Genomic DNA, 24,147 nt, shown 5'->3' on the forward strand with positions numbered 1-24,147 from the left:
ACCAATGTTACAATGGACACCAGGATAGTTTTTTCTAGTATGTATGACCAGCATTCAAACAGCCATTTTGTATAATCTTTCATATTGGTCAGTTTGTGCGAAATATATTGCTACTCAGGATTATGTATGAACATCCGTTATTGCTCAAATTGATTGCACAGTCATGGCCAATTTTTGAGACTGACACAAATTTTAATTTTCACAAAGATTTGATGCTTTATTGCTTTTGGCCAGATGTTTCTATAGTTACTAAAGTACTATTAGAAGCATTTCACGTTTTACACTTTTATTGACAAATGCATCAAGTTTATGCAATGGCTCAATATTTTCCTTTTTGACCCTTATTTTTCAAGACTTCTGTCATTAATCCTGGCATGCGAGATATCAACTGCTGGGCCAGATCTTGACTGATCACAAGTCATTCTTGTTTAATTGGTGCCTGTAATTTATCACAATTTGTGTTTTTTTGTTTGCTCACCCGCTTTTTGAAGATTGACCATAGACTCTCAGTGGGATTGAGATATATTTTATTCACTAAGCTACTTAGTTATCACTTCACTGCAATAACTAACTCTTCACTGCAATATCCTGGTGAGGAGATAATATTATATGTGATGGTCAGTATCTGACTTTCTTTTACTGCAGCATGCATTTTCAGTTTTCTTGCTCTGTCTTTTTCACAGATTACATTGTTATATATATTATTATGCGGGGTTTCATGTAATGTTGCCACTTAGATGTCATCATACATTATATGTGCGTTATTATACATTGCATTCTTATGATTATACATTGTGTAAGTGAAAGCATTCATCCTGAGTCAATATCATATAACATCTATAGACATCTCTTCCTGCACAATGCTGTATGTAAGGAAATGTTGGTGCATGGTAGTGACAGCCTGTAATGCTGTGCTCGCTCAGAGTCAGCGTGTAAGATGATGAGTGTGATGCAGGGGTGGTGTCTCTGCTTTGCTGAGTTGAGAACTTTGCTGCAGTATAAAAGCTGATGCTGTCCTCTATCTGCCGCAGTGCCCTGCATCTCTCTCCTTGTGTGTGCTTCAGAACTCTAGGCTGTGGACAGCTCCATACATCTACCTGGTCTTTCATTCTGTGCATGAGTCATCACTCTTTGTGATTCTATTGCCTACTTGTCTGTTCCCATTTCATGTGACATTTTTGACTCTTTGCATTTCTTCTTCTCTCTGTACCTTCTAGCTGCCTCCATTTCTTCATAATGCTCAGCTTCGGCATGGATCGCTCAGTAGGCCCTGTTACCTACAGAAGACCTGCAGATGGCTACCTTAGATCTAGTTCTGTATCCTTAACCCACAGTGGTAGCAGTAGTTTTCAATCTCAGACTCGGAGTCGTAGAAGTGCCCCATCTTACAGTGAAAGTCCTGAGCCCCCCAATGGTCCAAGGGATGAAAGGGAGGCCTTGCAAGGGCTGAATGAAAGGTTTGCTGGCTACATAGACAAGGTGCGGAGACTGGAAGAACAGAACCAGAGTTTACAACAAGAGGCAGCAGCCCTAAGGAAGCAGCAGGCTGGCATCTCTGCCATTGGCCAGTTATATCAAAGAGAGATTAAAGATATTCGCAACCAGCTCCTGAAAATAAACTCTGAAAATATTCAAGAACAGTTGGAAGCAAACCGACTTAATGAGGACATTGACTTACTGAGGTTAAAGACACAAGAAGAGGAGAGAATGAAGGAAGAGTCTGTGTCTGCTGAGAGGGCACTTAGGCAATACTTACAGGATTGTACCCTAGAAAGTGAACAGATTGGAAGGAAGGTCCAGGCTCTGCAGGATGAAGTAAGCCACCTGTGCAAAAGTCACCAAGAAGATGTAGATGAGATGCTTAGGCAGATACAAGGCAGTCAAGTGTCAACACAACAATTTGGAGAAATGCCTGGAGTGGACCTGGCATCTGCTCTGAAGGAAATCAGGGCTCAGTTGGAAGGCCATATAGGAAGAAATAACATGCAGACCCAAGACTGGTTCCAAGGTGAGCACGCACACATCACGTACAGACATCTACATCCATCTGACAATCATTAGTCTTAAAATTATCTGCATGGGCTGATACCAACACACATACATACATTCTTTACTACTTCATTGTATTATACTGTAGATATTGCTATGATTTATATTAAATATTTAATAGAGACTGGAAAAAAATGTTCTTTTTCTCTTGCACAGCATATGATTATATGATGTGTATTGAATCATCTATTGTGTTGTTCAGTCTTGGCATCGCAGGGTTTTCCAGCAGATAACTAAGTATAAAGCAATGCATTTGATTTTACCTTCGCGCTAGGAAGGGGTTACAGCCTAGCACTTGAAATTCCTGAGTCATGTTTGGTTTCTATATTAGTCTCCACACGTCTTCTCATCTTCTCATTCGCAGTCCTTTCTTGTGCTGCAATAAACCTCACTGATGCTAATTTTTAATCAAGGGATAGATAATATTGTAATATTAAAAATATTGCTATTTTAGAGAAAGTGTCCTTATACCTAGTGGGTGTTTTTCTGATATTTTTCTCTGTGCATTTCATTTGTTTGAAAATCTTTATAAGCCAAGGTTTATAGCTTAAAAAAAAGCTTTAAAAAGCCTCTTTACCTTGGACAATCTCTACTCGTTAGTAGGATCATTTGGCAATACGTGGTCACAAATTGCCCCCCCCCCCCCACTTAGGGACCACACCTATCAGCTATAATTTCTTAACCATGCAGGAGTGTTAACTCTCTCCGCATCTACAGTACGTCATACCATTAGATACTCATCAATTTAGTATTTATATTAGAAGAAAAGATAAAAAGACGAAAAATTCCATGCGATTTTTGTAATATGGACAATCCATCATTGACTCTGCTTGTCCCTTCTGCAGCCGTTATTACACTATAGCAGTACCAGTTATAGGTCCGGACATCTTACATTACTAATATATATTTTTACATAGATTTTCTATTCATTTTTCTAAACAGTTCAGCTGGAGAAACTAAATGAGGCTTCAAACGTGAATACCCAAGCTATTCGCTCGGCTAGCGATGAAATAACCAGCTACCGACATCAGCTTCAAAGCAAAATCACCCAACTTGAAGTTCTGAAAGGATCTCAGCAGTCTTTGGAGAGACAATGCATGGATTTAGAGGATCGGCACCAGGCAGAGCTGACGTCTTACCAGGTAACATGTCATCACTATGGCTCAGATTCTGACTAATAAAAGTTATGGTAAGAGTACGTGTTCTATATATTTCCCTAAATACACTACTGTTCAAAAGTTTAGGGTCACCCAGACGATTTGGGGTTTTCCATGAAAACTCATACTTTTATTAATCAAATGAGTTGCCAAATGAATTTAAAATCTAGTCCAGACATTGACAAGGTTCGAAAAAAATATTTTTATTTTAAATAATAACTTTCTCCTTCAAACATTGCTTTCGTCAAATAATGCTCCCTTTGCAGCAATTACAGCATTGCAGACCTTTGGCATTCTAGCAGTAAATTTGCTGAGGTAATCTGGAGAAATTTCACCCCATGTTTCCAGTAGCCCCTCCCACAAATTGGTTTAGCATGATGGGCACTTTTTGCGTACCATACGGTCAAGCTGCTCCCACAACAGCTCAGTGGGGTTGAGATCTGGTGACTGCGCTGGCCACTCCATTATAGATAGAATACCAGCTGCCGGCTTCTTCCCTAAGTAGTTTTTGCATAATTTGGAGGTGTGCTTTGGGTCATTGTCCTGTTGTAGGATTAAATTAGCTCCAATCAAGCGCTGTCCACAGGGTATGGCATGGCGTTGCAAAATGGAGTGATAGCCTTCCTTATTCAATATCCCTTTTACCTTGTACAAATCTCCCACTTTACCAGCACCAAAGCAACCCCAGACCATCACATTACCTCCACCATGCTTGACAGATGGCGTCAGACACTCTTCCCACATCTTTTCAGTTGTTCTGCATCTCACAAATGTTCTTCTGTGTGATCCATACACCTCAAACTTGAATTTGTCTGTCCATAACACTTTTTTCCAATCTTCCTCTGTCCAATGTCTGTGTTCTTTTGCCCATATTAATCTTTTCCTTTTATTAGCCAATCTCAGATATGGCTTTTCATTCGCCACTCTGCCCTGAAGGCCAGCATCCTGGAGTCGCCTCTTCACTGTAGACATTGACACTGGCATTTTACATGTACTATTTAATGAAGCTACCAGTTGAGGACCTGTGAGGTGTCGATTTCTCAAACTACAGACTCTAATGTACTTGTCTTGTTGCTCAGTTGTGCAGCGGGGCCTCCCAATTCTCTTTCTACTCTGGTTAGAGCCTGTTTGTGCTCTCCTCTGAAGGGAGTAGTACACACCGTTGTAGGAAATCTTCAGTTTCTTGGCAATTTCTCGCATGGAATAGCCTTCATTTCTAAGAACAAGAATAGACTGTCGAGTTTCACATGAAAGTTCTTTTTTTTGGCCATTTTGAGAGTTTAATGGAACCAAGAATTGTAATGCTCCATATTCTCAACTAGCTCAAAGGAAGGTCAGGTTTATAGGTTCTCTAATCAGCCAAACTGTTTTCAGCTGTGCTAACATACTTGTACAAGGATTTTCAAGGGTATTCTAACCATCCATTAGCCTTCTTAAACAATTAGCAAACACAAAGTACCATAAGAACACTGGAGTGATGGTTGTTGGAAATGGGCCTCTATTCACCTATGAAGATATTGCAATACAAACCTGACGTTTGCAGCTAGAATAGTCATTTACCACATTAACAATGTATAGAGTGTATTTCTGAATCATTTAATGTTGGCTTCATTGGAAAAAACTGTGCTTTTCTTTGAAAAATAAGGAAATTTCTAAGTGACCCTAAACATTTGAATGGTAGTGTATGTGCAGTAGGATATACTGATGAATTCACAGTATCAGTGTCACTGCGGGTTATAAAATGTATCAGGGGAGATTTGAGATATTCACTGAAATCTATTTCTTAAAGGGGTTTCCAGAACTTTATTATTAAAGACCTGTCCTTGGGAGAGGTCATCAATATCTGATGCCACTGCTTCATACACCATGCAGTTGCTGTGAATCGTATGGCAAGATCCCTTCCTTTTACGTAAAAGAGGTGTTCAAGACGTTAGATGCAATTTTTGATGACTGCTCAACCTGTGAAACTTCAAGACCCATAATCTTGTATACGTGATTTTGATCCTTGACTCGGATCATACATAGATGTGTCTGGGATTTTTTTTTTTATAAACACGTGATCCACAAAAAAAAAAAAATATGGACAACTGAAAAGAACCTTAGACGATAATGGGTTTGTGCTCTATCCATGAAAAAAACTCATAAAACAAGCGCATAAAAAAATTTAAGTTTGAATGAGGCCTTAAAGGGAATTAAATATGTGCATTGCCTTTAGAAGTAAAGACTATGGAAGAAACAGGAAATATGATTGAAAACTTTATTACATAAACTTTTAAATACAGTTCAAAATCAAGGAGACACAATAGAAAATTAGAAAGTGGAAATATCGGGAGTAATATTAATTCCCAATGATTTAGATAGACTTTTAGCTGCATACTAGAAAACACAATTATAAACCAATTTCTAAATATTAACTTGTTGAACCCAATAAGCTAATGTAAGTCTAAAACCGTTATATTTGAAAAGACTAACGGTAGGGACCAATGACCAACTAGCCACTCTAGCATTAAAATACACTGCATTAGTCAGCAGAGCCAATTATTAGCTATATCCAGCAATAATAGGAGGACAGGACAACGTAGACCACAAATGAACATACAATCATGTAGTAATTATGTACTAATCAGTAAATAATTGTCTAACAACTAACAACAAAATCTATATGGCCAATATAAAACCAAATGCCTTATTATATTAAGAGAGTCAGTAATTATAACCAATTGCACGCTATAGTAATGAAGTCTATCGAGGCCCTTAAAAATAGTAACGGCATAAAACAAATCAATAAGATAGATATACCAAAAGTGAAAGGCTACATGTATATCTATTATGTCCTAGTAAACTCTATGATGAAACATTAGTCCTTACCTAACTGCAAAGGTTGACACCCTATATACAGCGTCAATGGAAGCTTTGCTCAATGGTGGCTGTCCCTACACCAGACCATAGATGAACCTATAGATGACTAAAAATTACACAGTGTGAAGCCATAAATACCTAAATGCCACTCTTTGGGGTCCACTTACTTTAAATAACAGAACACAGATCTCAACTGTAATTCCCGATTCCCTCGATCTCTGGGTACATCCAACTGTTAATCCATTGCATGCACCATAGTCCCAACATGGCTTCCCCTTCTGCTTTAGGTAGACATAATCCATGCTAGGACGAAGGGGGAAAATACAAATATATTCAGGAGAACTGACGAACTCTCATTTAAATGTATTGTCTCATTCTGTATTCCATTTCTTGCCCATGAATTATATGGTTAGCTTCTTTTTTTTTTTGCCCGAATGGCACACCACATGCAGGAAGATTTACGACAGTGTCAGTTTTACTCAGAGGTAGCAGCTAGTCAACTGGGCTGATAATTGGGATACTAATAAAAGGAATTAACTTGATGAGACAACTCAGATTTAAAATGAAGGCTTCTTCCTCACAGTGGAATCATGTCACCATCCAGGCCTGCATTTTACCATATTAAATAGTTCTGCGGTGAGCTAGAAATAATTTTATATTCCAAGATAGGGTTTTAAATGACAAAATTGGCTGCTGTGGCGTACTGCACACCAGTGGGCCCCAGTGCTGGCATCTGCTCACTTCTACCAGCATCCTCCGTATAGGTGCGGCAGAACTGGGAAGAATGCTGCTGCTAACTGCTTTGGGAGCTAGCTCTAATTGCAGAAGTTTAACTCCTAATATGCCATGATGACTATCAAGGCATCTAAATGGTTAGACTAGGAGAGGGGTCACTCTGTGTTACTCTCATTGGCAATCATGGGAGCCTAATAATTTTTTTTAATGGCAGCTGAGGGTCCAGTGTGGACCTTTGATTTTGGGTTCCTGATTGGATACTATAGATATTGACTCATAAAGTAATCATTATTTACCAAGAAAATTAAAACCATAGATAATTTTATGGACAGGTTTAAGAGGACCAGTTTTTAACAAACGGTTTGCTGTTTTTGGCAACAATAAAAAAAACTATGGGCAAAGAGTTTGGTGTAATCCATCTGTCTACTATGCCTCATATTTCTGCCTGGATGTTATCCACATGATACTAAATAAAAAAGACCTTTGCTGATCTGCAATCAGAAATACGGTTTACAGGATTTGTGATTAATTCATGTTTTATTAAAGCATCACTAGGTACTAAGCTGTAATAACCAGTCATCCATCACTAGTTATGGATGTTGTAGTCATCATCTACTCCTGTGCTTGCCAGAGCATTGCTCTCTGTTGGTGCACCTCCTTTGTATATAACAAATAGATCAATGGCTGCACTCAACTGTACTAAAGCAAGGGAATGTGCGATACAGGAAATGTGAATAGCATAATGGCTTGTGAAATCTATGAAAAAAAACACATGAGATTCTTAGCACAAGATTTGGCCAAAAAAATGTGAGCCCATCCACCAAACGTCAAGGTAATCTCAGATCGGATGGGTACCTGAGCTGACTGCCTAGTGTGTTAGGGGTCGAGTTCCTGCCTCTGCACAGGGGGAATCTCGGGCCATCTCCGCTGCGGTCTCCCATTCTTCTCCTGCCGCAGTGGAGCCTGCTCAGCGGAGACGTCGATCCCAGCGTCTCGCTCAGTCTGACTCTGTGCTAAGAGTTACTGCTGCTTTTCCTGCTTCTGCCATTGAAGTCAGTGCTGGGCAGCGGCGAGCGGACGCTTCTGGGGCTAAGTCCTGCTTTTCACATTCTGAGCATGCCCAGAGTAAGATCTCTCAGTGGAGATCGAGGGTCACATGATCAGATACTGCAGCTAAGGTCCTTGTAGGTGCTAGGACTAAATCCTGCTTTGCACTCTGAGCATGCCCAGGGCGAGATCTCTCACTGGAGATCTAGGGTCACATGCTCAGGTGCTGCAGCACTCCATTGGTCCTTCTTTGATAGGTCCTAAACGTGCTGTAACTATTTAAGGCTCGCATGGCCGCACGGCCATGCGCTAGTATCAAGTCATATGTTCTTTGCGCCAGTGTGGTTATGCATAAGTGTGTTCAGGGACCCGGCTGAAATAAGCCCCTAGAATACCAGCACCTCCGGTGAGGAGATTGTATGAGAGTGTTCAGGGACCCGGCTGAAATAAGCCCCTAGAATACCGGCTTCTCCGGTGAGGAGATTGCATGTTGAATAACCACAGACTGCTATCAGCTAGGCAGTAAGCTTGTGCTCCTGTGAGGCTAACAGGGCACAGTGCTTTCCTCTCGCGGCTGCTCTGTGAGGTAACAGAGCTAGTCTATACCGCCAAACAGTGCCGCCATTCACTAGCAGCAGGTTCTTCCTGCACGGTGGACCCCGGGCTGCGAACGCACCATTTATAATAAATATCTATTTCTACTCGGTGCGTTCCGCTAGCCCTAACATAGTGTGAACACTTACCTCTGGCTAATAAAATGGTAAAGCCTGCATTTATAGGAAGGTTGGAACCAGCTGTGTTTGGATGTAATTAAAATCACAGCATGGTGAAGGGCGGGGCATTCAAGTCAGAAAAAAATAGCACATAGTAAATATAGGAAAACTCACTGATCTAGTCTGAACTGGTGCATAACCAATAAAGACTAACATAGCAAATAGATTAATGGCTGCACTCAACTGTACTAAAGCAAGGAAATGTGTGCTACATGAAATGTGAATAGCATAATGGCTTGTGAAATCTATGAAAAACACATGAGATGCTTAGCACAAGATTTGGCCAAAAAATGTGAGCCCATCCACCAAACGTCAAGGTAATCTCATGGATCGGATGGGTCCCTGACCTGTCTACCTAGTGTGAACACTTACCTCTGGCTAATAACATGGTAAAGCCTGCAGTTATAGGAAGGTCGGAACCAACTGTGTTTGGATGTAATATGCCAGCCGTGCACACCATGCTGAGGAAAAGGTTCTCTCTGACTCTGTAATTTCATGTCTCAATTTAGAAGCCTCTATTAGCATTAGAGTGCATTGCTTTTTACGACAGAGATTTATGAAGCAACATCCTGGGAGTAGTGGTTTTCCATTTTGTGTAGGGTTGGGTAAGAATTGCACTTGTAAAGTAATAAGAATCAGTGACAAGCAGACTTTACGCAGAGATGAATGATAAGGGTTCATGGGACTTGACACAAACATTCAAGTTGAGTCTCCTCCCATGTATAACAAAACCAAAAAGTAAGGACTTTTATGATATTATATTACATGTATCTGTACGAATTATGCCCTCATAAACTGTGAATATCATGGTCTTGATTGTCCGATTAGGGGAAAGAGAAGACCATAATCTCAACTCTGATTAGACATGTTGGCATCCCCTACACAGTCTAGCCCCCAGCTTCATTGATCATTGATACCTCCATTGTTATGTTTAGCCAACTTTCTTCTTACTTTTTTGTTTGGCCTTCAAGCACAGTGTCTTCGTCCTCCACAGCTGCCTTCTTCCTCCAGGCAGCTTCTTATTTTTTCCAGGCCAGATTCAGTTGTCAGTTTTGCAAAATTTAGCTCCCGGCTTCTTGAGGCCTAGTAGGTGAATCACAGTAACCTTTCAAGCTGCACTCTGTTCCTACTGCTCACACAGGCCTCAGCTCCACAGAGCCTTATTAAAATCCATGGCACATAACAATGCAGCCCGATAGTGCTTTTTAATTAAGCCTCCATCTCATTTTCAGCCTACAAAGCATTTGCGAGAGTACTTTTTTTTGGTCTTCCTTTCATTTGCGTAGGCTCATTCTCAGAGATTATATATTATCCCTTTTCGTAGAGTGCTAATGTACAACCTTTTAAACAACATTATTATGCAGTTACTGTGAGAGTCTGGTGGCCATATTGCCCCCTCTGTAGGTAAACCAATTGTGTGAACATTGCATCCAGTAACTAACAATCATGGTTTTCATGGTGGGCAGTCTTATTGCTGCCGTCAAAGAGACGCTCAAATTGAGAACACTGGTGTCTCCATTCCACTGAAAGGGAATCTGTCACCTGCTTCATGCAACCCAAATCACGGGCAGAATGAATCAGAGTGTGACTGCACAAATGCAGACAGATATGTATGAATATACAGTAGTTAGAGGATCCAGCCAGGGACCATGGCCAGAGATGAGACAAGTAATGGCAGTAGCCTATACCCTCAGTCTTCTGTGTCATTCATAGAAATCAGTGATAAGAATTTTACAGGTGAGTAATAAAATAATCTATTTACTATACCCACAATTAATATCTCCATATACTGTACCCGCATATGGTGCCTCAATCTGTACAGCTGCTGTCGTTCTACCTCTACTTACAGCATCTTCATGTGAGTTGTGTCATGACAACTTGTACTGCAATTTCTACTTCTGGCTGTACAGATGAACAAGTTGGTCTGTCAGAGAAGGTTGTGAGGCAGAACAGTGGAAGATGAAAGTAATTTTCATTGTATTTTGATTGAAAGAGAACAGAACCCCCTTTGTCTCTTTGTGTAGAGCATTCCAAGCCCTTGAAACCATGCATAGTATGGAAGTTGACCAAGGAAGGACAGCATCTGCTATCAGAGCCTGAAACTGCTGCTCCTAGTCAGGAACTAATGCAGAACCTCCAGAGAGCTGACTAGACAAAAAACAGAGTTTAGAAGTCTCTCAGACTTCATTCAGAGAAATAATAGCCATTGCACGATATTACTTTCAAAATGTTGAAGGAATTTTCACATTAAAGTTTTCACCTACTAAAAATGATAGATGATAACTTATGGATCAGTTGCAGTCACTGGGTCACCTAGTGTTCCCAGTAATGGGGCTCTTAAATCCCAGAAGAATAGAGTGGTGAAAGAGCATGTGTACTCTTGGTCCACTCATTTTCTATGGCACTGCTGCATACACAGTAATGTATTCAGCTATCTCTGGCAGTGCCATAGAAAACAAATAGCGTGAGGAGCCACTACTCCATTCCAAGGAGGCATTTCCTACCACTCACAGAATTGCGAGTTATCTCTATCCTTTGATTTTGGGAATTATACTTTAATGAGCAAAACACACTATATAAAGACCAACATTCACACTATACAATGCTAAAGTAATACACTGTGACTTCTACCTCTACATAGTAAGTTAATATTATTTCTAAAATGTTACTATAAAGGTGAACTGTTCGTGGAAGACTGGCTGCTCCTAATAGGGTTTCTACAAACAGGTTTTGTCCAAGACACTCCACTTTGCAGGTCTAAGAGGTACCCTGACCTTCTTCCTTTAGCTCCTATACAGATATCTTGATTTATAACAGGGACCCCTGGGTTGCGTATATGGAGTAGGTACTGGCCAGTGGCACAACTTTGGAAAAGAAAAGTAAACTATTTATGTTGAAACCAGCGAGGGCAGGTCCTAGACAAAATCATGATGCATGGACAAGGTTAAGAGGATAGCTGGGGTCAGAACCAGGAAGATGGAGTCACAGGTAGATAAACGGAAGTTTAAGTCAGCCAAGGATCGGCAACAGGTATCAAATAACTGGGTGAGGTAGCAGTGTAACACAGACCAGGCAAACTACAGTATATACTTATAAATGGCAACTCCCAGCTGTATGCACACACAAACCCACCTATTCTGCCTGACTGGGTGGCATCTCATGTCCCATCTCTTGCTAGACCATGCCTGTGCCATCCAGAGGTATTGCCCATGATGTCTCCGCCATCTTTAGCGCTGACTGCAAAATGAATACGGTAGCCCCTGGTGACATGGCGCGCCATTGAAGCAGGACCAGATAAGGATGCAAACGTTACAAAATAAAAAAAAGCTATACAAAAATGATGAGATGATTTTACATATCATTTTAGATAGTCGTCTTTTTGGTTGAGACACTTGTCTACCACTAACCAACCCAATCACACACTAAAATCATGGCACATGTTGTAATATTATAGCATTACAACAGTATGGCTCTCTCTAACAAAAAAAAGGATTTTAATTTGCTTACAAAAATATTAATTGCAGATCAGAGTTCCTCTTTTGTCAACTCTCACAGCATTACCGGCGTTACACTAAGCTTATTGTTTTAACCATACGTGGCCCAATCCACATAACAAAATATCATACTTTGTAAAGTCACAGTTATATCCAGCTATAAGCAAGACATCTGTGAATATTCACTATGGAACTTCGTACTGACATGGTCTAACATTTCTTGCAATTCAGGAAACTTTGCATCAATTGGAAAATGAACTAAGGAATACCAAGTGGGAAATGGCTGCTCAGATACGCGAGTACCAAGACTTGCTGAATGTCAAGATGGCTCTGGATATTGAGATTGCTGCATATAGGTAAGAGTGGTCTTGGCTATACAACTTAGGCTATAACCCAGCTTTATCTTCAAAATTCCTACTGAAGTCTGACTTTATTTTTCTAAAAAAAACTGATTGTCTATAAGAATTTACAAAAAAGTAACAATGGAATGAGCACCATCTGTGCATGGAAGGAGTGCAAACCAAAATACGTGTAATGGCTCACTCACACGAGCGAATAAATCAGACAAGTGCAATCTGATAAAAAAATCTGATTGCACTCAGCCCAGCGTTACACTATGAAGTAGTCATTCACCATGAAAAAAACAATCCCAGCATCGGTTTGCACTCAACCATACAAGTCTATGGGTGGGTGTGAAGCATCACACTGCACTCGGATGTCACCTGCGTTCAGAGGAGATGGAGAAATTGCTTTCTCTGTCTTCTCCTCAGCTGTGTTCAGATCCTGTCATGCGAGAGGATCGGATCATCAGAGCAAGAGCCAAGAGTCATTAGCATATCGCATCCAATGCTCTCGCATCGGATGTGATACGCTAGTGGGACCCCGGCCTAAGACAGATGCAATTAAAAAAAGAGGAAAAAAACACAAATGCTAAAGATCAGTTGCACTTTCTAAATTTAAATTAAAAAACAAACACAAAAACCTCAACAACCTTTACCCCTGAAGAAGCCACCTCTTGTGGTGAATGTTGGGTCCTCGTTCCAGTATGATGCTTTTCCTATGGGCCAGTTTACCTAGGTGACTATGCACGCTTTGTTGCACATACTGTATATATTGCTTAGTCTCTTTTACATATTCTTTTGTATATTATATCTTTTATATATTCTTTTGATGCTGCATTATTCTTTTCTGAGTATTACTTGATATCACTTTACTGATAGTGTCCATTCATACTTATCTCAGATATCCACCATTTTTACATGGCTCTATTGGTTATCATGTTGGTAGTATGGGATGAATCTCAGTGCCAATTTTTGGTGTAGGAAGCAGGTGCTGGCGCAATATGCTCATTTTTAAATGTTTTTATTTTTCATTAATAGATTTTCGTATTTGGTACTTAATAAAGATTTACATTGTTTAAATTTAGGAAGTGCAACTGATCTTTTGTACATGTCTATCCTCTTTTTAATTTCTAATTAAAAATATTATTCTATTAATTACGTATATTGTAAATTCTTAAGAAGACAACTCCTTTTGCACTTAAAGCTGGCCTTTTGATCAGCTGCATACGTGAACAAGGGGTTGGCTGCAAATCAATTGATTGGGAAAAGTAAATTGCGACAAATAAAGGAGTTGTGCACTACTTATTACTAATGGGCCTATTGCTCATTTGTAATCCGTACCGTGTCCCCTGCTCGTCTCCTGGCTATTTCTTTTCACTCAGACGAAGAGTGACTGCTGCAGCTGATGATTAGCTCCAGCCATAACCTGATGCCTCTTCCAGAACACCGATGGGGTACACAGTGCTTAGAATAGAAGATTTGTGGAATGCGCTAGGCATTTTTTATTTCTACACCACTCTGGGCCCACTAATAATCAGTTTCAAAGTATTGGGCAACCTCTTTAAAACGAACCAGTCCGCAGGATTTTGCTAAATAAAATACAGATGTTGTCAGGTCGGCAGTGTTACACTGATTAAAATCATACCTGGGGTGAAGAAATCCGTCCTGTGGTTCTTGTGCAATCAGTGTTAGAAGTTTTCAGCCAATGACATGCCTGTGCTCCAGGGTGGGACTGTAGGCAGAGTCTTATCTTGGTGTTCTAGGCCAGAGAAACCAAGGAAAAACCTTCCCACAGGCCGCATGGAATCACAAACATGTTCCTCGTCATAGAGACAGAACAAAAAATAGACTATGCTTCAGGGCGGTCTGTGAGCAGGTCTTGGTTTCTCTGGCTTAGAGCAGGAAGATAACACTCTGCCTACAGTCCCGCCCCAGAGTACAGGCATCTTATTAGCCGAAAACTTCTAACACTGATTACACAAGAACCACAAGACGGATTTCTTCACCCCAGATATAATTTTAATCAGTGAAAAAAAGCTGCCAACCTGACAGTGTGTGTAGGTTACTTAGCAAAATCCTGCTGACAGGTTTGCTTTAAATAAAAGATAGTCTATCCAGCAATTATCAAGCTTAAACTTGGGGACAAAGATAGATCAGAACCCATTCTGAAAATACCAACAAAGTTTGTACTTCTTGTCCAAGCAGACATTCATATGTGGAAAGAAGTGACATTCTGTGGGATCCATGAATATAGTTCCTCTGTTATTGCTTCTGGAAATACACTAATAATTTGATTACTTTTGTCTGACATTATCAGTACCGCTTTGATGAGGGAACTGTTAACACCAAGTTGTAAATTTCTACATTTCTAGGAGGAAAAACAACAGAGGAACAGAACAACACAGAGTACTAATAAAAAAAAAAAAAAGCTAAAACATTTTTTTTCATGGGGTATTAAAGTATTACCTTTCTTATTTAGGAGAGTGTACATGCTCTCTTTAAAGAAACATGTTTTCTTTAACCCATTCCCACTGCAGCCAATTTCAGTTTTAACATTTTCATTTTTTCCTCTCCTTTCCAAAAGCCATAACTTTTTTTATTCTTCCATCCTCATGCCACATGAGGGCTTGTTTTTTGAAAGACAAACTGTACTTTTGAATGACATCAATCAATTTATCATGTGATGGACTTGAAAGCAAGAAAAAAGTCCAAATGGATTGCAATTGTAAAAAAAAGTGCTATTCCACATTTGTTTTTGTTTTTTTTTTATTTACCAAGTTCACTATATGGTAAAACTGACCTGGAAATATACCGTAATTCTACTGGTCAACACAATTGCACAAAATTTCAAAATTTGTAAAAAAGAAAAAATTGTTTGTGTCACAATTTTCAAAGACTTATAAGATATTCAATTTCTGGACTAATTTATTATATATTTTGATAGCTCAGACTTTTATGGGCGTAGCGATACCATATATGTGCATTTTTTAATTTCTTAATTTTTAATGGGGAAAAGGTGGGTGATTTGAACTTTTGTGTTTTTTATTTTTTCATATTTTTAATAAAAATGTTTGCACTTTCTATTGTACTTCTTAGTCTCCTTAGGAAATTGTAATCTGCAATCGCTTGATTGTTTGTACTATGCACAGCAATACCAGAGTATTGCTACAGTTAGGTCCATATATATTTGGTATATAGATGCAGCAGGTGGTATGATCCCAAAGTAGAATATCAAGTGTACGTAGTGGGATAAAATATAACTTTTACTGATTATAATTAAAAACAGTCCAAAAAAAGTGCAAAGTGCATACACCGACGAACAGACAAACATACATATACATGGATGTGTAGGTCTCGCTATCCAAGTCTGTTATATAGCATTAATTACCTCTGCACATCAAACTATTAGTTTCATCAGCATGTCAGATTGCCATATTAAGGATATACAGCGCAGATCCTACTGTAGGAACCTGTCCTTGGTAAGTTGCATGCAGGAAAAACAATTATCCTGATCCTTCAGGACAGATACCCTTTTGCACCACAGACAAAATGTGTGTTTGTCTGTTCGTCGGTGTATGCACTTTGCACTTTTTTTGGACTGTTTTTAATTATAATCAGTAAAAGTTATATTTTATCCCACTACACACACCATATATATTTGGACAGAGACATTTTTCTAATTTTGGTTATAGACATTACCGCAATGAATTTTAAACAATACAATTCAGATGCAGTTGAAGTTCAGACTTTCAGCTTTCATTTGAGGGTATCCACATTAAAATTGGATGAAGGGTTTAGGAGTTTCAGCTTCTTAACATGTGCCTCCCTGTTTTTACAGGAACCAAAAGTAATTGGACAGATTCAATAATTTTAAATAAAATGTTCATTTTTAGTACTTGGTTGAAAACCCTTTGATGGCAAGGACTGCCTGAAGTCTTGAACTCATGGACATCACGAGACGCTGTGTTTTCTCCTTTTGGATGCTCTGCCAGGCCTTCACTGCGGTGATTTTCAGTTGCTGTTTGTTTTTGGGCCTTTCGGTCTGAAGTTTAGTCTTTAACAAGTGAAATGCATGCTCAATTGGGTTGAGATCAGGTGACTGACTTGGCCATTCTAGAATATTCCACTTCTTTGCTTTAATAAACTCCTGGGTTGCTTTGGCTTTATGTTTTGGGTCATTGTCCATCTGTATGAAACAACGACCAATCAGTTTGGCTGCAATTGGCTGGATCTGAGCACACAGTATGGCTCTGAATACCTCAGAATTCATTCGGCTTCTTCTGTCCTGTGTCACATCATCAATAAACACTAGTGACCCAGAGCCACTGGCAGCCATGCATGCCCAAGCCATCACACTGCCTCCGCCGTGTTTTACAGATGATGTGGTATGCTTTGGATCATGAGCTGTACCACGCCTTCGCCATACTTTTCTCTTTCCATCATTCTGGTAGAGGTTGATCTTGGTTTCATCTGTCCAAAGAATGTTCTTCCAGAACTGTGCTGGCTTTTTTAGATGTTTTTTTAGCAAAGTCCAGTCTAGCCTTTTTATTCTTGATGCTTATTAGTGGCTTGCAGCGTGCAGTGAGCCCTCTGTATTTACTTTCATGCAGTCTTCTCTTTTTGGTAGATTTGGATATTGATACCCCTACCTCCTGGAGAGTGTTGTTCACTTGGTTGGCTGTTGTGTAGGGGTTTCTCTTCACAATGGATATTATTCTGCGATCATCCACCCCTGTTGTCTTCCGTGGGCGCCCAGGTCTTTTTGCATTGATGAGTTCACTAGTGCTTTCTTTCTTTCTCAGGATGTAGCAAACTGTAGATTTTGCCACTCCTAATATTGTAGCAATTTCTCGGATGGGTTTTTTCTGTTTTCGCAGCTTAAGAATGGCTTGTTTTACCTGCATGGAGAGCTCCTTTGTTCGCATGTTTACTTCACAGCAAAACCTTCCAAATACAAGCACCACACCTCAAATCAACTCCAGGCCTTTTATCTGCTTAATTGAGAATGACATAACGAAGGGATTGCCCACACCTGTCCATGAAATAGCCTTGGAGTCAATTGTCCAATTACTTTGGGTCCCTTTTAAAAACAGGGTGGCACGTTAAGGAGCTGAAACTCCTAAACCCTCCATCCAATTTTAATGTGGATACCCTCAAATGAAAGCTGAAAGTCTGAAGTTCAACTGCATCTGAATTGTTTTGTTTAAAATTCATTGTGGTAATGTCTGTAACCAAAATTAGAAAAAATTTCTCTGTCTAAATATATATGGACCTAACTGTATGTATAGAGAAAATATGGTCTCCTAATAATGCCAGCTACAGGGACATGGGTCTTCAGCAAGCAATGGCTGTCATGGCAACCCATCGGTGCCTCGCAATCTGAATTACAGGTTAATGATTTGCTTCACCCATGGCTGTTAGAAGCAGATGATGGCTCAATAACACAATCATCATCTGTCAGGAAAGCTGAGCCCACATCAAAGTCAAGGACCCGGCATGTGATGTAACTGTATGTCATATGTCAGGAAGGGGTTAAAGATTGAACCCTCTTTTCTTGAATTTCTAATGCTTTAATTGGTTGTTGGTTCCACACAAGGTAAAAGTTATCACTATCTGCATCAGATTTGTACAATTACCTACTCAAATTCTATTATGTACATAACATTGTAAAAGCAATGAAACATATATTCAATCTCCATAGTAAACAAATGAAGACTTTAGTTACTATGTTGTAAATAAGTTGTAAGTTTATAAGTCCTTATACATAAAACGTTTGACATTTATTAATCGTACCATTTTTAAATATCTTAGCATAAAGCATAATTCTGAATAGTAAGTAAAGAAACTTCAATTGGCCTTTATTTAATATTTAGCAAAATATAGCCACAGAAATAACTGATTAATCATCTTTTATTGACTGAATGATCGACAAATCTAAGAACAAAGAATAATGAATAAAGTACACTATTTGTAGCTGCTGCAGTATTTGTACATGTTGAAACACATAAAATGTCATTTTAAGATTTTTTTTCTTGGAATAATTAAAAAAAATGCATTTTACCACTTTTTTTGTTCTTAGAAAGCTACTCGAGGGAGAAGAATGTCGTATTGGAACTAGTTTTGACTATTTTCCATTTGATGCAAGAAGTATAAGGATACCAAGCACACCAAAGCATATTAAGGTGAAAAAGGAAGAAAAAATAAAGATTGTGGAAAAGTCAGACAAAGAAACAGTAATTGTAGAGAAACAGACAGAAGAAACTCATGTGACTGAAGAAGTGACAGAGGAAGAAGTAATCACATCTCCAATAGAGGAGCCTGAAGAAGATGAAGATGGAAAGACACCTGAAGAGTTGGCAGAAGAAAAAGCAGAAACTGATGTAACAGAAGAGGAAGAATTAGAAGATAAGGAAGAAGATAGAGAAGAAAATGGAGAAAATGAGGTTAAGGAAAGTACTAAAGATGAAGAAAAAGAAGTAGACAGTAAGCCAGGAAAGGAAGAAGAAAATCATATATCAGACAAAGGGGGTGAAATAAAGGTAAAAGATAAGGATGTCACCAAGAAACAAGAGGATAAATCTGCAGATAGAGAACAAGGAAAGTCCGGAAAGATTGACAATGAAGAGCTAAAAAAGAAACAAGACAAAAACAAACCAATCAAAAATCAAGAAGAGGATGCCAAAGAAAAAGCTGGAGCAGCAAAAAAAGAGAAAGATGGACAAACGGAAAGAGATGAAAAACCATCTAAGAAAACTGTAAAAATTGAACCGAAAGATGAAACGCCTAAAAATGAACAAAAGACAGCAGGCAAGGAGGAGGAAAAAAAGGTAGTTAGCCATGAAGAAAAAACGGACAGTAATAAAAAAGAAGATAAAACAAAGCAAGATTCTGGAAAAATAGAAGATAAGCAAACAGTCATCAAGAATGAAGGGAAGGGAGAGGATAAGGAAGAAGAACATGCAAAGTCAACGAAAAAGGGAGAGCATTCTAAAGCAGAAGAAAAAAAAGCTGAATCCAAAACTCAAGATAGTGATATTTTTAAGGAAGAAAATAAAAAGCCAGCTAGTAAAGAAGATGCTAAAACAGTACAGAAACCCAGCAGGGAAGATCAAACTAAGGAAAAAGAAGAAAAACCTGATAAAGGAGGAGACAAAATTAAAAGTGTAAAGGAAGATGAAAAGCCAGCAAAGGGAAAGAAACCATCCAAGGCAGAAGAAAAGCAGCAAGATAAGGAAGAAGAAAGAAAGCAAACCAAAGATGATGAGAAAAAAAAGGAGCCTATGAATGAAGAAGTGAAAGCTCCACCTACAGAAGAGAAGAAACCAACTAAGGTTGAAGAAAAGCAACCAATTAAGGAGGAAGAAAAGAAGCCATCAAAGGAGGAGAAAAAAACACCTGAGGTTGAGGAAAAGCAAAAAGTAAGGGAAGAGGAAAAGAAACCAACTAAAGTGGATGAGAAGATACCGCATAAGGTTGAGGAAAAGCCTAAAGAAAAAGAAGAGGAAAAGAAACCAACTAAGGTGGAGGAGCAAAAAACATCTAAGTTTGAGGAAAAGCCAAAAGTAAAAGAAGAGGAAAAGAAACCACCTACGGTTGAGGATAAGCAAAAAGTAAAAGAAGAGGAAAAGAAACCAACTCTAGTGGAGAAGAAACCACCTAGGGTGGAGGAAAAGCCAAAAGTAAAAGAAGAAAAAAAAACACCTGAGGTTGAAGAAAAAACAAAAGTAAAAGAGGAGGAAAAGAAACCAACTAAAGTGGAAGAAAAGAAAATTCCTAAGGCTGACGAAAAGTCAAAAGTAAAAGAAGAGGAAAAGAAACCAACTAAAGTAGAGGAGATGAAACCACCTAAGGCTGATGAAAAGCCAGAAATAAAAGAAGAGAAAAAGAAACCAACTAAAGTGGAGGAGAAGAAACCACCTATGGTCGAGGAAAAGCCAAAAGGAAAAGAGGATGAGAAGGAGCCAGTTAAAGAGGAGGCAAAGAAGGAAAAAGAACCTGTGAAAGAAAAAAAGGTTGAAAAGCAGCCAGTGAAAGAGGAGGAACAGAAGCCATCTAAGGTTGAGGAGAAGAAACCAGCTCAAGTTAAGGAAAAGCAGCCACTAAAGGAAGAGGAAAAGAAGCCAGCTAAGGCAGAAGTAAAGCAGCAAGATATAGAAGCGAAAGCTAAACCAACTAAAGAAGAAGATAAAAAAAAACAGGTAGAAAAGAAGCCTTCCAAAGAAGAAGAGAAGAAACCAGCTAATAAAGAGGAAAAACAGAAGGTAAAGGAAGAGGAAAAGAAAACCCCTAAAGAAGAGGACAAAAAAATGACTAAGAAGGAGGAGAAACAACCAGTAAAGGGAGAAGAAAATAAGACAAGCACTGAAGTGAAGCAGCCAGTGAAGGAAGAGGAAAAGTCTGTTAAAACAGAAAACAAAACAACTAAGGTAGAAGAAAAGCAACCTGTGAAAGAGGATAAAAAAATATCTAAAACAGATGAAAAACTTCCAGTTAACACAGAAGACAAGCAGCCAATTAAGGAACAGAAGCAACCAAATGAAGATGAACATAAATCAACTAAGGAAACAGTTAAGGAAGATGGAAAAAAGTCATCAAAGACAGAAGAGAAGAAACCAACTAAGGCAGAGAAAAAACCAGAGGAAAAACAGTCTGCTAAGGAACATGACACAAAAGAATCCAAATTAGAGGAGAAGAAGCTGAGCAAGGAAGCAGAAAAGCAGCTAGTCAAAGAAGAAAATGGTCCCGTTAAGGCAGAAGAGAAGGTAAAGAAAACAAGTGAGGTAAAAACAGACCAAACGCCTAAAAAAGTGAAAACCCCTGAGACAGAGAAACCTACTAAAGAAATGAAAGAAAAAGGAGATAGTCCAAAATTACCAAAAAAGGTGATAGATACAAGCACTACAAAGCAGTCTAGCGGCGGGGTTACTCAAGGTACAAAAACTAAGCCTGAGAAAAGTGAGAAGTCTTCTGGTACAGATCAGATTGCAAGTGAGCCCTCTCAAGAAGCAAAGAAAAGTGAAAAGTAAACTAGCTTATAAAACACCAGCGCGCACAGATGGTTGGAACCACCAAAGAGGTCAAAAGAGATCCAAGAATCTCGCTCTGGAACTGTCAATCTCAGAGACACTGCTTTGATGGTGAACCCCACTGTACTGCTGAGCAGAACATGGACAAATAGCCAGCCGCTTACTAGGGTGATCAGGAGCAACAGCAGCTCTGCAGGTTCCTCTAGTCCAGTGGTCCAGTTCTATTCTTGAGAATCAGTAACACTATATACTACTGTACATGTAGAATACACGAGAGGTATAACCCAAGGGTCACATAAAGGGGTTATTAGCAATACGACAAATGCAATGCATTCTTTTTTTTCCACTGTAGTAACTATTAGAGAGTCTTGAAAGTAAGATGTAGTAGGAATGCACTTTAAAACAAATTGATCGTATTAGGCACATACAGTAGATGGTAATATATACAATGGATTATGGGTAAGTTAATGAATATATAGTGAGGGTATAATTGCATATTTTACAACATTTGGAGTTCCTGTTACATGGCCATGTAGGATTCTTTCCAACACCTTTCAACAATCTCACCTAGTCGTCTTATGGACAACATTTCCTACTTGATTTCATTTATTAGACCAGTAAACACCTGGAACTATGAAGTTACCAGACTATTGCCCTTATAAACACACCAAAGAGTTGGGGGGGGATAATAGTATATTGAAAACAAGACCCTTGGATATAGAAAACTCGATTAGGAAGGTTGAGTGCATCAGGGGACACATGCAATAATTTCTACTCTAAAATATGGAATATGATAGTGATGTATAGAAGCCATGTATAAGTGCGGAGTCCACATCCCCCACTACCAGTCCATAGAAGTACCGCACTTGCCTGTAGACACCTGAGCCACAAACCTCTTCCAGTTCAAGATGCCTTCTTAGTAAAATAATGAATGTAGTGATATAAAACTTCAGGGAAGTAACACAAGTGTATTTCAACAGCCATATGAGAGCAGTCATGAAGACGACACTTCACACCCACCTGCACTCTTTGTTCTTGTCAGCTATTGGTAATGTGACCATTTCAGTCCTCCATCCTTCTTCGTTGCAACTTGTCATAAACTAGGCCTACCTTGTTACCCTCATATAAAGAGGGGCCAGGAAGCTAAGATGTCGGCAGGTGTTTGGTGGAGTGAGAGGTGCCTAAATAGAAAAATTGTTCCTACAGACAATTTTGTCAGTAAAGCTGCATTCACATATTTGTGTGATGTGTAAACGCGCTGATTATTTTTTTTTCCGTAACACAGGACAAATCTATTGAGTATTTCCTATTCTGAGCTTCAAAATTGTATCAGCATAAGACAAGCTCTGAGTCTCCAGGATCTCATTCTAGGATCTGTCCTTTTAAAGGGAATGTTTCAGCTGGTTTTTGCTATGTAATATGAGAGCAGCATAATGTTGGGGCTGAGAACCTGATCTCAGTGATGTGTCATTTACTAGGCTGTAGGGTGCTGTTTCAAGAAAATTAGTGTTTTACCAGCAGGAGATTATTACTTCAAGACTAGGTGTCTTGCGCCTCCTACTTAACTGCTATGTGTAACCGCACCCCCACCACTGAATAGCAGTTTTGTGCCTGAGCACAGTGTATACAGCTAGCTACAAATCAGTGGTGTGTGCTCAATTATCCAGGGCTCAGCAATCAGAGCGCTGTTAGAGCTTCAGCAGAGAAAACATTGATTTTATCAAAATGACAGCTTTCAGATCAGCTAGTGACATATCGCTGGAATCAGGGTCTCAGCCCTTACATCATGGTGAGCTCAGATTCCTTTTAATGGATGTATGGATAGAGCCATTTTACTCAATTATCCAATCCAATTAAAAAAAAAGGGGCAACACCCAAATGTGTAAATGCGGCCCAAGCCTAAGAAAATCTCCTGCCACCTTTACAGTCAAACACAGAGACAACTAATGCAGCTCCAAACTGGAGACTCTTCAATCAATTCTCCTTATTTTGGATTCCTATGAGTGCAGTGTCTGGGATAGAGGGATATTGGGGTTAGTTGCAAGTACTCCTGAATTTTCAGGCCTTGGGTGAGGGCAGGCACTAATTCTGGTTGTTTCAACGAAGATGGAAAAGCAGGACATGAAGCAGCAGATGAAATGGTTTGTGGCGTAAGATGTATGGCTTAAATGTGATTACCAATGCACTATTGTAGTCTCGATTATCTTGCTTACCAATTTGTGCAATATATAGATATATTAATAAAATGATTCTAAAGTATGACAGGATATCTGGTTTATTTGGAAATTTGCGTGATTGAATATTTCTGTAAATCTTCTAACATTACAAATAGATTACGGATCCGTTATGGTTTCTGATCCTCGCATGTAACCATTTCTATATAATACGAAAGTCTTAGCCACAGATGCAAACAATGAAATCTATCCTGACCCTTTGATAGTGGAGGAGAAAACACTTACCGGTAGCCAGAACCCATGACAGCACGCCTGAGAGGGGATCCGCCCAGTCAGGACAGGAACCCTACTGAAAATAAAAGGGCGGTACCTCTCCCTCGCTTCAGTTGGTTAACAGAGCATGAGAGGCCCCCCTGGTTAGTTCACATGGAAAGCTATCACCACATTACACCCTGTTTCCCTGAAAAAAAGACATCCCCCGAAAATAAGACC

The 24,147-nt window shown here is 39.3% G+C and overlaps 1 protein-coding gene across 1 annotated transcript; it reads left to right on the top strand.

The window, feature by feature from the left end:
• The first annotated feature begins 1,027 nt into the window (after positions 1–1,027).
• NEFH (neurofilament heavy chain) lies at positions 1,028–23,740 on the top strand. The gene is made up of 4 exons (XM_069760010.1): positions 1,028–2,008; positions 2,992–3,191; positions 12,346–12,470; positions 18,535–23,740. The coding sequence occupies exons 1-4, from the start codon at positions 1,237–1,239 to the stop codon at positions 21,479–21,481; spliced, it is 4,044 nt and encodes a 1,347-aa protein (XP_069616111.1). The 5' UTR covers positions 1,028–1,236; the 3' UTR covers positions 21,482–23,740.
• Positions 23,741–24,147: the final 407 nt, after the last annotated feature.

Source organism: Ranitomeya imitator, chromosome 1 (genome assembly GCF_032444005.1).
Source record: "Ranitomeya imitator isolate aRanImi1 chromosome 1, aRanImi1.pri, whole genome shotgun sequence".
NCBI lineage: Eukaryota > Metazoa > Chordata > Amphibia > Anura > Dendrobatidae > Ranitomeya > Ranitomeya imitator.